Genomic DNA, 13,202 nt, shown 5'->3' with positions numbered 1-13,202 from the left:
AGGACTCTATACGGGCAGATTTTGTTTACAACACCAGGATCGGAGACTTATTGGGGTGCCATTTCTGCCTCCCCCATCTCTGAGGTCTTCGCATTCCTCCTAGAGATCTGACCAGCGCCTCCATGTCACCTCCAAGGGGCTCATGACATTTCCTCCCTCAAAGAATTCTGGGCACTGTAGTTTGCTAAGAGTTGCTGGAATTATAACTCTGTGGGGGATGAACTACAGTGCCAATTCTTTGAGGAAAAGAATGTACTTTTTAAGTGCATACAGTACCTAGACCCAGACAATGAGCAGCAAAACTAAACTGGGCTGAAATGTGAGAGAAGAGCTGGTCTGGGTCCCGTCTGGATCTCCCTTCTCTTCGGATCTCGCCATGACTTCTGCTCCAGCCGAACCTTCCCACCCACAGCTTGCAGAGTGTGCAGCTGCAGTGATGTATGCACAGTGGAGAGCAACTGGGAGGAGGCCTGGGCTGGCTCTTGCCCAGCAATTCCTGTCCTTATGGCCTTTTGCTTTGGAGTAGCCCCCACCATATGGACTGTGACCTGAATGGCAGCATTCCCTCCCTGTGAAATGCCACATCCATCACTTTTCACATCTGAGTTTATTGGCAGTGCATCAGCGCATGTTTGTGTAATATATTCTTCAGCTGTGTTCTTGGATCACAAGGAAGAACATCCCCACCCCCCTCAAAACTTTGTTCTTCGGAGGGAATGAACGGCATTACATGAGTTACAGCTGCATATGCATTCTCCTTCAAAGGAGAAAACTGCGTTCATTGCCATATTTGTATAATTAAAGAGCCAACAGATGAAGTGCTTGGCCTGCGAATACTTTCAAGCGTTTATGGAGGGAAGAGGAAGAATGCCTACAGAAAAGAGAGCCTGCGGGCCAAGCAGATTCGCCTCTGAACACAAGAAGATCAGGGATAATTCCTACTCTGCTTGAAAGAGGAAACGGGTGGCAAAAGGAAGCCTTTTGCCAATCTGGAGGACACAAACTTCTTCAAGCATTTCATTTTCTTTTCCTCCTTGAGTTTTTATTCCTGAATATGTTACTTCTGTTTCCCTATGCAGTCAAACTACCTCATTTCCTGTTCCAGACTTTGGGTTGCATCCAACTAAGTTTTGCTCATAATAAACCCATTGAAATCAATGAACCTAGTCATGTCCATTAATGTTGATGGCCTGCTTTGAGTAGGTCTAACCTTGGATAGAATCCTATGTAGTAGCAGTAGTAGTAGTAGTAGTAGTAGTAGTAGTAATCTGACAGCCCATTGTACCTACCCCAATTGGCCCAGTGGGATTTACACACAGGTAAATGTATCCTGGATTGCAACCCAAATTCTTTAACCCTCAGTCTATGTGCTTATGAAAGCAAGTAGAAAGTCAAGAAAGGTGTATATGTCAAGTGATTGCGCTGAAGCTCCCTTCTACACCACTTTTTCCTCACTCTGCAGGCCTGTTCAGGTATGCCAAAGAACATGTGAGGACAGAATTGGGGTGGGGGTGGGGTGCATGATGCACTTCTGGGATTCCTGCCCCTCTGCTCTTTCAGTTGTCTGAAGAGATTCTGTCTGTGTATGTAATACAAGTTTTCCAGTTACAAGTAGGACTCCAGGCACATTCAGAATTGTAGGCAGCTGGGTGATGGCATGGCACAAAGAGGGCAGCTTGACGTTGGATGTTGTCCCATGGACGTGATCTGCATTTGTGGGGGTGGTAATCCAGCAACATCTGGGGAAGGGTTTCTCAAACTTGGGTCTCCCAAACTCGGCCCTCCAGCAGTTGTTGGACCACAACTCCCATAATCCCCGACCACTGGTCCTGCTAGCTAGGGATGTTGGGAGTTGTAGTCCAACAATAACTGGAGACCCAAGTTTGAGGAAACACTGATCTGGGGACTCTGGATGGAAGAACATCGCTAAGCTGGACTCCAACTGTAGTGAGTGGTGGCACCACATAAGGGAAATGATCACAAAGGAGAGGGGAAGAGATGCATCTGGGTTCAAGTTGGTCGCTCACACGCCAAGGAGCCATTCTGGATCTATTCTAACCTACTTGGTTTTATGGATGGCAACCTATTTTTTATCGGATATACAGTGGGCACATGCAGAGTGCCTGACCGATTTCTTCCTATATAGCTGTTCTATGATTTTGAGGCCTTATGATTCTGGAGGTTTCTTCCTCATTTCCATCAAACCAGATACATTCTGCAAGAAGTTATTGATGCGATCTGTAGTCGTTAACTTTAGCTGTGCATGTGTTGGACTGTGTGATTTAACTTCTCAGACCAAAGAATTGGAAGGAACCCCAGGGGCACCCTAGTCCAACCTCTGCAAAACAGGAGCCAGAACTAAAGGTTTCCTGACAGGTGACCATCCAACCTCTGCCCCAAAACCTCCACCAACTTTTGAGGGAGTCCATTCCACTCTTCAGCAGCTCTCACTGACAATATAGTTCACAGTTTCAAAATTTTAAGTGATCTGGAACTCTTCCATTTCCAACTGGTTTGTTTTTGACAGTTGTTTATTTTTGTTAGAGAAACAAGTTGCTTGTCGTTAATGAGCTCAGACTTCCTTGTCTTTCATGTTGTGTTGCACGTGCTGAGTTAAATTGGCAGAGACGTTGAGACGCTGAAACACTTTTGGCTAATTGGAATGAGGGACCTCCATCTTCATGGGGCAGGGATAACTTCAGGCACAGAATCCTGTTGCAGGAGCGCAGACCTTGCCATTACACACCTTGTGCCAACATAGCCTGGATGAATCTGGATGATGATCAGTGAGCTGCAGTCTTTGGAGCTCAGCCATGTCACCTCTTATCAGCACAAGGCTCAGAGGAAGAGGAACCTGGGAGAAGGGAGGGCATGAGAGGTTTCCTTGCATCTTACTTTATAAGCTGGAGAGGTAACAGAGCTCTGAGGTGCCGTAGCTCCCTCCCAAGAACCTCTGGGCAGGAAGGCGGCTCAGCCGATGACTTTCTCATCCTAGAAGACAGAATCTATTTGTGCCAGTAACAATTGTAGGCTGAGTGGCCCAGAAGTAAATACTGATGGCCTAGTTTTCATTTTTGTTGCATGATTGAAAACAGTTCTTGATAGCAAACGCAAAATCATTATGGTATGTGTGCTTGGTTCGTGGAATGAGTGAGTTATGTAGATTTCCCATTTGAAGTTCTGTAGGAATTTTCCTGACAGCATCTCTGTTTCTTTTCAGATCTAAGAACTGGTGCTTTGAGAAACTAGCCAACCCACCTAAAAAAGAAAATGAGGAAACACCGGCATTTGCCTTTAGCAACCATCTTTTGTCTTTTACTCTCAGGCTACCATAATGCTGATGCCCAGCAGCAAGGAGCTGGTAAGTTGCCATTATCTTTAGGTAACTTGCTTTTTGATGTCTTGAATTTGGCAGAGAGTGAGGACATGTATTTTGGGCCCTAACAAATATTTGTTCAAATCAGTTGTACCAACTGCAGCTTCATATCCCTGAAACTCTGTTGCGTTTCCATAAACACATTCATTGCAGTGATCCCATGACAGAGCCTGGAGACAGATCTCTGTGAATTAAGTAATTGCCCCTGTATAACCTCTTTTTTCCTTACCTTTGCTTACTGGTAGAAATAGTAGGCTGATTTGGATATACCAAGCTTAATTTTCAAAACAAGCCTTAGGCTTGTGAGCTCTCTCTTCCTCCAGCACAGCCACGCAGAGCTCAGAAAATTTTGTCTCTGTTTTAGTTTATTCACCGCTTGCCATGACAAACTGTAGTTCATTTTAACTATGGTTGGTAGAAACAAGCCAACTTCAAACCATAGTTTATGAACTTCTTTTGTTTTCACTGACTGTGGTTAATCTGAAATGGAAGGGGAAGGAGGAACATGTCATCTTGAGGCTTGCCAAGGTTCACTGTGTTAAACTATGGTTTAAAGTTACATCCAAACATGGCCAGTGTCTCTCTTGGTATACATACGTAGCACAGGAAAAATGTGGATACTGTTGGCCATGGAAGTCTTCCACCTTCCACCCTCATTCTCATTATTACAATACAAAAGAGGAAACTATTCCCACTCCCTTTCAAAAGTGATCAAAAATTAGTCTGAGACCAGTTTTTTTAATATTCTAATGTGCTAAGTAGTATTGCAGAATATCTGAGGGCTATTGCACAGGGGTGATTGTAGTAAGTCTTTATACCATTCTTTTTTCCCTACCAATTATTGGTATGCAATTCCAGTGAGCTTTTAAAACCCCAGAATTCTTTCCTGCCTTGGATCAAAATTCCAGTTGGAAAATAATTTCCACATTTCCCTGACGCTGCCAGCCTTTGTTGTCCGCCAAAGCCCTCTGTGCCAGACCCCACTCCACCAGGCACTATCCCTGCTTCCCATTATGCAGAAGTGGCTTTCCCTGGGTGGGCAGGGGGTGGAGAGGCACAATGCTAGCTTTCTGGCAGCAGGGTCACTGCTGATTACTTGGAGGAGGTGGGAGGGAAAGTGCCAAGGTTGGCACAGGTTGGGTACACTGGCAAATGGACTCCAGTGGTGGACCCACCCCGCGCTGACCTCCCAGCCACTGTCCTTCTTCCTCCCTTGGCAAGCAGCAGGAACCCCGCTGCCAGGAAGCCAGTGTTGTGACCTCCACCCCGCTCCAGTGATTTGTTTTCTGCCATTACTTGCTTGTCATTGCTTACTTGTCAGGTGGCGGTTGGCAGTCGCTTTCCCCCTCATTTCCTCCCTCTGCCCTACTGATTAGTCAAATGCCAAGGCAGAATTCCCAGGTGATTGTGGTAGAGGTAGTTCTCCCAAGGATTCTTGCAGCCTAAGCAACCTGGTGATGGAAGCAGAGGCAGTATGGGAGTGAAACACAGCTCCTGTTCCCACTGTCTCTACATAGGCATGTAAAGGGAAGAAGGAGGTCTTTGGTTTTTTTGAAAACTGGTAGCAGGTTCGCAAGGCACTTCCTAAGTCTTCAGATAAACTCAGAAAAATGGTTCAAATGTTTCATTTTTTTTCTGTAAGAAGCATGTAAATAATTTCAAGGACTGACATTTTAAATCAGTACAAAAAAATCTACCCATTACTAGTGCAGTGTGATAATTTTCAGCATTGTGCTAACGTAGCATGTGGGGTGGACTTTTCTATAGCTCTAGTTATTTGCGGATTCAGCCAATGTTACTATAAGGCTGTTAACCTTGCAAGTGGGATAACTTCAATTCCCACAAATGCAGCCAACAAAATCAACAGTCAAACTGCCACTGTATTCTTCAGTGACCTATTCAGGAGCTGCTACCACTGGATCAACAGGTTTTGAGTATGACTTAAAGTCATTGGGAAAGGATGACACATGAACGCATCAGGGTGTTTGCCCGTCCTGCTTAGGTAAGGGAATCCCATATCTAGGGAATATTCCTTTGGAAGAAGTTTCTGTAGCAAGAAACAGCCATAAGTTTACGAAGAATAAAATTATATATTCAGCGTACCATATATTCAACAAGAGCAAGCTGATCTGTTGGAATGAGCTTTCCCCCCCTTCCTCCTGCCCCAATTTATTGGGTTTATGGGTTCATAAGGTCTGTGCTCCTGCCAATTATGCCAAGCGGGGTATATGACTATAGAACAAGACTTCCCTCTCCTGGCCTGTGGCCTCTAGAAAATCATAAATCCATGTGTTTTTTTTAAAGATGTGAAAATCGGTGCTGCTGCTGATATAATATTTCTAGTGGATTCTTCTTGGAGCATTGGAAAGGAGCATTTCCAACTTGTTCGGGAGTTTCTGTATGATGTTGTAAAACAATTAGATGTGGGTGGAAACGATTTTCGGTTTGGTCTGGTCCAGTTCAGCGGAAACCCACACACAGAATTCCAGTTAAACACATACCATACTGTACAAGATGTCCTCTCCCATATTTCACACATGCCTTATATGGGGGGAGGAACCAAGACCGGAGAAGGATTAGAGTTTCTAATTCGGAACCATCTTTCTAAAGCTGCTGGAAGCAGGGTGAGCGATGGCGCCCCCCAGGTTATTATAGTGTTAACGGATGGACGATCCCAAGATGATGTGGCTCTGCCATCATCTGCTCTTAAATCTGCTGATGTAAACATGTTTGCCATTGGAGTGCAGGACGCAGTGGAAGGGGAATTAAAGGAAATAGCAAGCGAACCCCTTGATATGCACTTGTTCAACCTAGCGAACTTTACTGCTCTCCACGGCATTGTGGGAGACTTAGTTGCAAGTATTCGCTCATCTATGACTCCAGAAATGGCTGGAGCAAAAGGAGTGATTAAAGACATCACAGGTAACGCTGTTCTGCTGTGATATTGCAATACTTGTACTCAAGGGAGGTGTTGCAATTGGTGCTCTTCCCATCATTTTAGACATTTGGATGTGTGGACCAAGGGCCTTTCCCGGCAACAGTAACCGCAGGAATCAAATTAAAAAGATGGGAGGAAGAAATAACAAAATAGTGAAGTTCTGCTGCAGATCTCCCTGCATGCGCCCTGCGCGAGGGATTCCGTGCTTGAGTGCTATGGCCAGGGAGTGCCTAACCTATAATAAATGTATACAATTACAGTATGAGATATATAAAGTATTTTAAAATTTTACAGAGTGTCATGTAGATGGGTGGAATGTTGCTTATCTCACTACAGCAAGTGATAAGTAACTCAAGGGAGTGCTGGAAAAATTCTCTGCACACTGGGGGGCTGTGTTAGCGCAAGATGCCTGGTCTCTCTCCTTTTCAGCTGCTGAGTAACAAAAGCCAGAATTGTCTGGAAAGGCCCTAAGTTGCACATCTGAGGGGTTAAAAACAAAGGCTGCTCAATTTGGCATATTTTTTGCTACAGGCTCTAAAGCAGAATCACATACAAATGAAGTCCAAAGTGCTTCCTTATCCTGTGGTCATTAATAAAGTACATTTAAATGTGACATAGAAGATTGTTATCATAACGACATTTTGTGAGGGAGGCTGCTGCAGCTGAGATAATGGTCTGCTCAAGAACACCTGAATCGCAGTGAATGAAGATCTGGCAAGACTCTATCAGCACACCTTAGCTTACATTTACTGCAGATACAGAACTAGAACTAAATGAATGTTGCTTGTGAAACTTAAGCTCTCCTCCTCCACTCCATAGCTGTCAACATTTCCCTTTTTTTAAGGGAAATTTCCTTATTCCGAATAGGATTCCTCACAAGAAAAGGGAAAAGTTGACAGCTATGCTCCACTGATGTGCCTTCCTAGAGCTACACTTTATGTGAAAAAAGTATCTATGTGCCCAAAGACTTTCCCAAGATCAGGTGGCCTCCTTCCTGTTCTCAGGTAATATACGGGCTTGAAATGCAGGGCAAAGAGCTCCCTTGTGGTTTTCGTATTTGCAATAGTTTAGACAGGAAGTGGGCCTTGGCCATGGCAGTGGGAGCATGTCGCTGGTCAAGCCCAGTTTCCTTGATGGCCACCTGGAGATTCCCCTTTACCTGTTAATCTTTCCAGGTGCTGTGGCAGCTGCCGTCTACCTCTGCCCCCTCCCCATGTGCTTTTCTCCCATCCCTTTTGTAGGACCCCTCCCCTACTGCTCACTACTAGAGGTAGGGGAGGGGCCGTATAAAAGGGATGGGAGAAAAGCACACCTGGCAAGTCTAATCAAGGAAACTCCTACGATGAAAGAGAGAGAAATGGAAGTCAGGCAAAGTGGAAGATTTCCTCTTACTTCATATCTTCCTGTTCCTCATTAAATGGAAGGAAATGGGAGCAAAAGGATTTTTTAAAGGGAATCCTGAATGTGAAAAGCTATTGAGTTTAATCTGATAGAGCGATTCTCTCGCATTGTGGACTTCTCAGACCTTTGTTTTTATACCCTGGGATGCATGAAAGGAGAAATGGATGTTTTGAATGTTGCAGGTTGACAGCAATATGCAGGTTATAACACTCATCTTGTCCTGTCTGATTAACTCCATTATGTGCTCCATCATCCGCCATTGCATTGCTGCATGATACACAGGCAAACAGATGTTTCTCTCATTTTTCTGCAAATCTTATGGGGCAAAATTCAGATTCATTGAGGTCACTGATGAGCTGGCCATTTAGATATCAGAATGAATTTTTAATGTTTTTAAGTAAAATTTTAAAAAGCATATCGGAAACCTATGGTAACCTTTGTTGCCAGGAAGGACTTCCATCACTGGCTTTAAAGCAATTGAAATTGATTCCCAGATCTTGCTGTAAAGAATCACCATGCAAAAAAGGTCAATTCAAGGCAAGACATCTTCATAATGTCCTTTAGAGAGCTTGAGCATGCAGGAGGCAGAGAGATGTGAAACACACATTGTAGGATCTTCCCTTTACCTCTAACGGTTTAGGAAAGCACACATTCATCTCTGGGTCTCTTTGAGAGCCTTCTGCCAGAGTTTAATCTGTATTGGAACCAATATGGTGGGATCCTCTTATCTGAGCAGAAGCTCTGATTTAGCCCTCACATCACCACGAGATTCTTGGTTCATCTTTATGCAGTGGTATATATGAGTTCATGGTCTGGCAGAGCCCAGCGTGGAGAGCTGGCTTGTGAAATACATATTGCAAATGGTATATGAGTTGAACAGTGCTCAAAGGTAACTGTGCACAAGGGTTATTCCAGTTATTCACAGAATGTATATAACTATATACAGTACAGGGTGTATCATTCAAAAATATTACTATAGTTGCCGGCATCCAAAAGTAATGTTCTTTTTCTAGAAATGGTCATATAATTGGCTTAATAAGCTTATATATATATCAAGGCATAACATGATATTTAAACAATTACAAATACTTTTTTATCTGAGATAGAATGTTAAACCCAACAGGTGCTTTTTACAGCCTCCACATATTAAATGTCATGATGATATGTTCCCAAAGCTGTATTAAAGGACAGATTTTGGTCATGCTGGAAATGAATTACTTGACCAGTTCAGAGTTCACTTTTGTCGTTGTCCTGATACATATTTTACTGCATCATGGTTAATGACTAAGTCACTGCTTCCTTTCTAAGCCAACAATCCTTTGCTTAGTTGTGTAACAAAGCATGCTTTAATTTGTCCTCCACCACCAACCTAATCCTTCATTGTGTACTTCAGTATAATGGTATTTCAGTTGTGACAAATTATCCAGCTGTTATGTATACTTCCTTCCTATTTCTTTGAGATCAGCAGTATTTTAGTTTATGGGACCTTCAGGTCATTTAGTAAATACCAGCACACTAGGTTTTTGTGGCCAACAAAGAGTGTGATAGTTAAAATGGCAAAACAGAAAACTTGAAGCATTCCAGAATGTTCAGTATATTTATTCATCACAGATGTATCCTGTCCCTTCCTCAGGGGGCTGAGGGCTAGAGTTAAGGAAGATCAAGTTACAAGTGAGTTGTTCAGGATCAGCTATCGTGACCTGAGCCAACTCTCAGTGGTCCAAGTCCATCGTTCTCTCCACTGGTAGCATAAACTGTGAGATAGTCACTATAAAAGAGCAAACACTGGCCAAATTTGATCTAAATATACTTTAAGGATAATGTAATACCAGAGTTTGGTGGCTTTTCCTCTAATCATCTTGATGAATTTAAATATTCATGAAATACTGTAGTATTCTTGTATTGTCTGTTCAGCCCCAGTTTTGGCCATTTTATAGTGGTGCAGTAAATTTTGCTGTGAGTGGAGGAAGCTTGTCTATTGTGTGAAGCTAAACATGACCCACATTCAGCTGCTTGTGGATAAAAGAACCAGAGCAGGCACTGTTCCAGATCAACAGTTTTACAAGAAAACTCCACATATGGAGACTGACGTATTAAGGGTCATTTGTTAAGACACAGTGATTTTGGTCAGATTCCCAAACACTCAGATTAGTTTAGGACAGTTCAGATTATAGCAAGCCGTGGGTGACTTCACCTGACTAATGACTATGGTAATTAATCTGCGATAAGCGCATCAGTGCCAGCTTACCTCCCATTGAGATGTTCCACGTAATTATACATTTCTTATATCCAAAAAAAGCTGATCATTCAGGAAGAATTCTCATATATAAGGTTGGATAATTGTGTTATGACTGACTTCATCACCTTGTTTTAACATGATTCTGCATTACTTGATTGAATATCCAGTAGTCATATGGTACGTCAAGAATAAAAGCAGAAATGTCTTCATTAGAAATGCAATTTTAAACAATATTCCTATAAATCATGTCTACAAGCATATTTATATAGGTTTTCTTTCTACTCCTTAGAGAAAAAAGGTGGGATATAAATAAATAAATAATTTTAGTGTTTATATCATTAGTGAACATGTAGACATACCTTAAATATTAAGAACAAATATATGGTCAATATACTGTGATACTTATTTGACCTTTGAAAACATTGCCTTATATCCTGGTCAATTCTTGATTGGAATTGTTAAACGCATTTGAACATATATTTTGGATATACACAATTCCCTTCTTTCCAGGATTTCTCTAAGAAGCTCTAAAGTTGTTTTATAATCTATCATTAGATTAACATTTTAACCATTTTACTTGTACTTTCAGGTTTGTAGCCTGTAAAGTTTTCCCTCTTATTGCAAGGATTTCTGCCTACAAAAGGGGACTTCCTTGCTCTCTCAGCTCCCTGGTTATTTGGTGGCCAAATGCGCCTGAAAGCACAGCCTGAGAAGGTGTTGTGCATGGGCCAGGTCACAGAAGATAGCGACTATAAAGGCCACATGCCTTACGCATGAAGGTGATGTTGTATAGCACAGCCTCATGTATCAGTGTGCACAAAGAGGTGGGAGTCATCTGCCCACAAATGCAAAACGTAATAAACTATGCAATGAAAATATGTCACTCCCCAACCCTCAAGTAGACCTATGTGAGAATTCTTTCAGGTACAATGTTCTGATGCAATTAATAGATATGATCTGGTCATTCATATTCAATCAGAATGCAGAACTAGCAGGCAATTTGATCTTGGCCACCTTGTGTTTTGTTCCTCCATATTCGTGTTTCTTGCTGGTTTCCGAAGAAACATGTCAGAACAACTTGCATGGAATCACTTTGTTTAATGCTTTCACCTGTTGCATTTCTCTCTCTCTTTTTTTTAAGCACAAGAATCTGCTGACATTATTTTCCTTATTGACGGATCAAACAACATCGGCGCTGGCGCTATCGCAGCCATTCGTGATTTCCTTGCAAATTTTATTGAAAAACTCTCAGTTGGAGCTGAGCACATACGCATTGGGGTAGTGACGTATAGTGATCAACCCAGAACTGCATTCTTCTTGAACAGCTACACCCAAAAAGCTGACATTTTAAATGCAGTGAAGGCCCTTAGCCTGCCGGGTGGCGAGGAAGCGAATATCGGGGAAGCTCTTGAGCATGTGGTGCAAAACCACTTCACCCGGTCCGGAGGCAGCAGGATAGAGGAGGGTGTCCCCCAGATCTTAGTGCTGATAAGCGGCAGTGAGTCTAGCGATGACCTTAGAGAGGGGATTTTGGCCATAAAGAAAGCGAGTATATTTTCATTTAGCATTGGGGTCGAGAATGCTGACAATGTAGAGCTTCAGCAAATTGCTACTGACGGAAGCTTCGTGTATACTGCCCTCGACACAAGTAACCTTGGCGAACTTCAAGATCTCTTACTGCCAAACATTGTTGGAGTGGCCCAGAGGCTCATTTTGTTAGATGGCCCAACCATGCTTACAGAAGGTATGTATTTTTTTATTTTAATGAACCATTGTATTGCATTCAGTTATTTATACTCGTTTATGGGAGCTTATAAACAGCCCTCTTGGAGTCAAGAGTGCCTGAGGAGTCAGAGTGCACCATGGCTTTACACAGGCTCCTGTAGCAAATTCATATAGGACTTTGAAAATATATATCTACATACAGTGGTACCTCGGGTTACGAACTTACCTCATTCTGGAAGTCCGTTCTTAACCCAAAACCGTTCTTAACCTGAGGCACGCTTTCGCTAATGGGGCCTCCCGCTGCTGCCATGCCGCCAGCGCACGATTTCCGTTCTCATCCTGGGGCAAAGTTCTCAACCCAAGGTACTACTTCCGGGTTAGCGGAGTTTGTAAAAGGAAGTGTTTGAAACCCAAAGCGTTTGTAACCCAAGGTACCACTGTATATAAAATGCACAACTGCAGATGGAACAATTGCCGCTGTGGTCAAGTGTGGCTGTGGGATGGGAAAGAGGCAAGATCTCTGAGCCCCACTGCTGACCTACAAGATCTTTGGCACTGGAGAACAGAATCCTTATGGTGCCCCTTCCATGGAAAAACTTGGGTGTGTGATGGAAATAACCAACACTGTGCAGTTTTAATGGCAACCTCAGGCCTTACTTTTTAATGTTATTGATTGCTAAAGGGATATTCAAATGAAGTTTACTTTATTTGTAGGAATTAGAAATTCTGCATGGTGCGTGGTGCTGTTAGTGCTTTAATACTAGTAAAGACAGGTGCTAGTATTAATACTTTAATAGGAATGCTAGCTGACTTTAAAATGGTTCACAAGGGCAAACAACCCACCTACGAGCATTTCAGGAGCATGACGTGTTACTGCCAGGCATCTGTAGGAGCACTTCTGAAATCAGTTGCTGGCACAGCACCCCCACCTGTGGGTAGTACACACAGCTGTCATTTCTGTGATTGTAGCAACATTTTGTCAAGCTGCTGCCTATCTGAATTCGATGTATACAACCATGTGTACACTCCTCCCATGGAGATTCTACTTTATTTATATAGTAATTTAACTTGTAGCCTATTGGCACCTACATGCCAGCACTGCCAGCTGTGAGACCAAGGTGTTCATACTTTTGCAGTTTCATACATGCCCTGGTTCTTGCTGTACTTTCAAACACCGAAACCCTGGTTGATGCAGAGGAGCTATTCATACTGGGGTCCCTAATAGTAATAATAATAATAATAATAATAATAATAATAATAATAATAATAATAATTTTAAATTTATACCCCATCCATCTGCCTGGGTTTCCCCAGCCATTCTGGGCTGCTTCCAGCACATATAAAAACACAATAAAACATCAAACATTAAAAACCTCCCAATACAAGGCTGCCTTCAGATGTCTTCTAAAAGTTGTGTAGTTCTTTATCTCCTTGGCATTTGATGGGAGGGTGCCACTGCCAAGAAGGCCTCTTCCTGGTTCCCTGCTGCTTCACTTCTTGCAGTGAGGGAACCGCCAGAAGGC

General features: G+C 42.8%; 1 protein-coding gene across 14 annotated transcripts in view; it reads left to right on the top strand.

Moving 5' to 3' along the window:
* COL6A3 (collagen type VI alpha 3 chain) overlaps positions 1-13,202 on the top strand; it is a 107,722-nt gene that overhangs the window by 17,659 nt on the left and 76,861 nt on the right. For 11 of the 14 annotated variants that reach the window (XM_081189530.1, XM_081189529.1, XM_081189539.1 and 8 more), the window contains exons 2-4: positions 3,221-3,361; positions 5,681-6,298; positions 11,096-11,698. In XM_081189530.1, the coding sequence (XP_081045656.1) occupies positions 3,271-3,361; positions 5,681-6,298; positions 11,096-11,698 (1,312 nt within the window). In that variant the 5' untranslated portion in view covers positions 3,221-3,270. The remainder of the gene's footprint in view (positions 1-3,220; positions 3,362-5,680; positions 6,299-11,095; positions 11,699-13,202) is intronic. The other 3 variants (XM_081189533.1, XM_081189531.1, XM_081189532.1) reach the window with 2 other exon arrangements.

Source organism: Podarcis bocagei (genome assembly GCF_964188305.1).
Source record: "Podarcis bocagei genome assembly, chromosome: 1".
NCBI lineage: Eukaryota > Metazoa > Chordata > Lepidosauria > Squamata > Lacertidae > Podarcis > Podarcis bocagei.
This window is presented reverse-complemented; position numbering and strand designations above follow the sequence as displayed.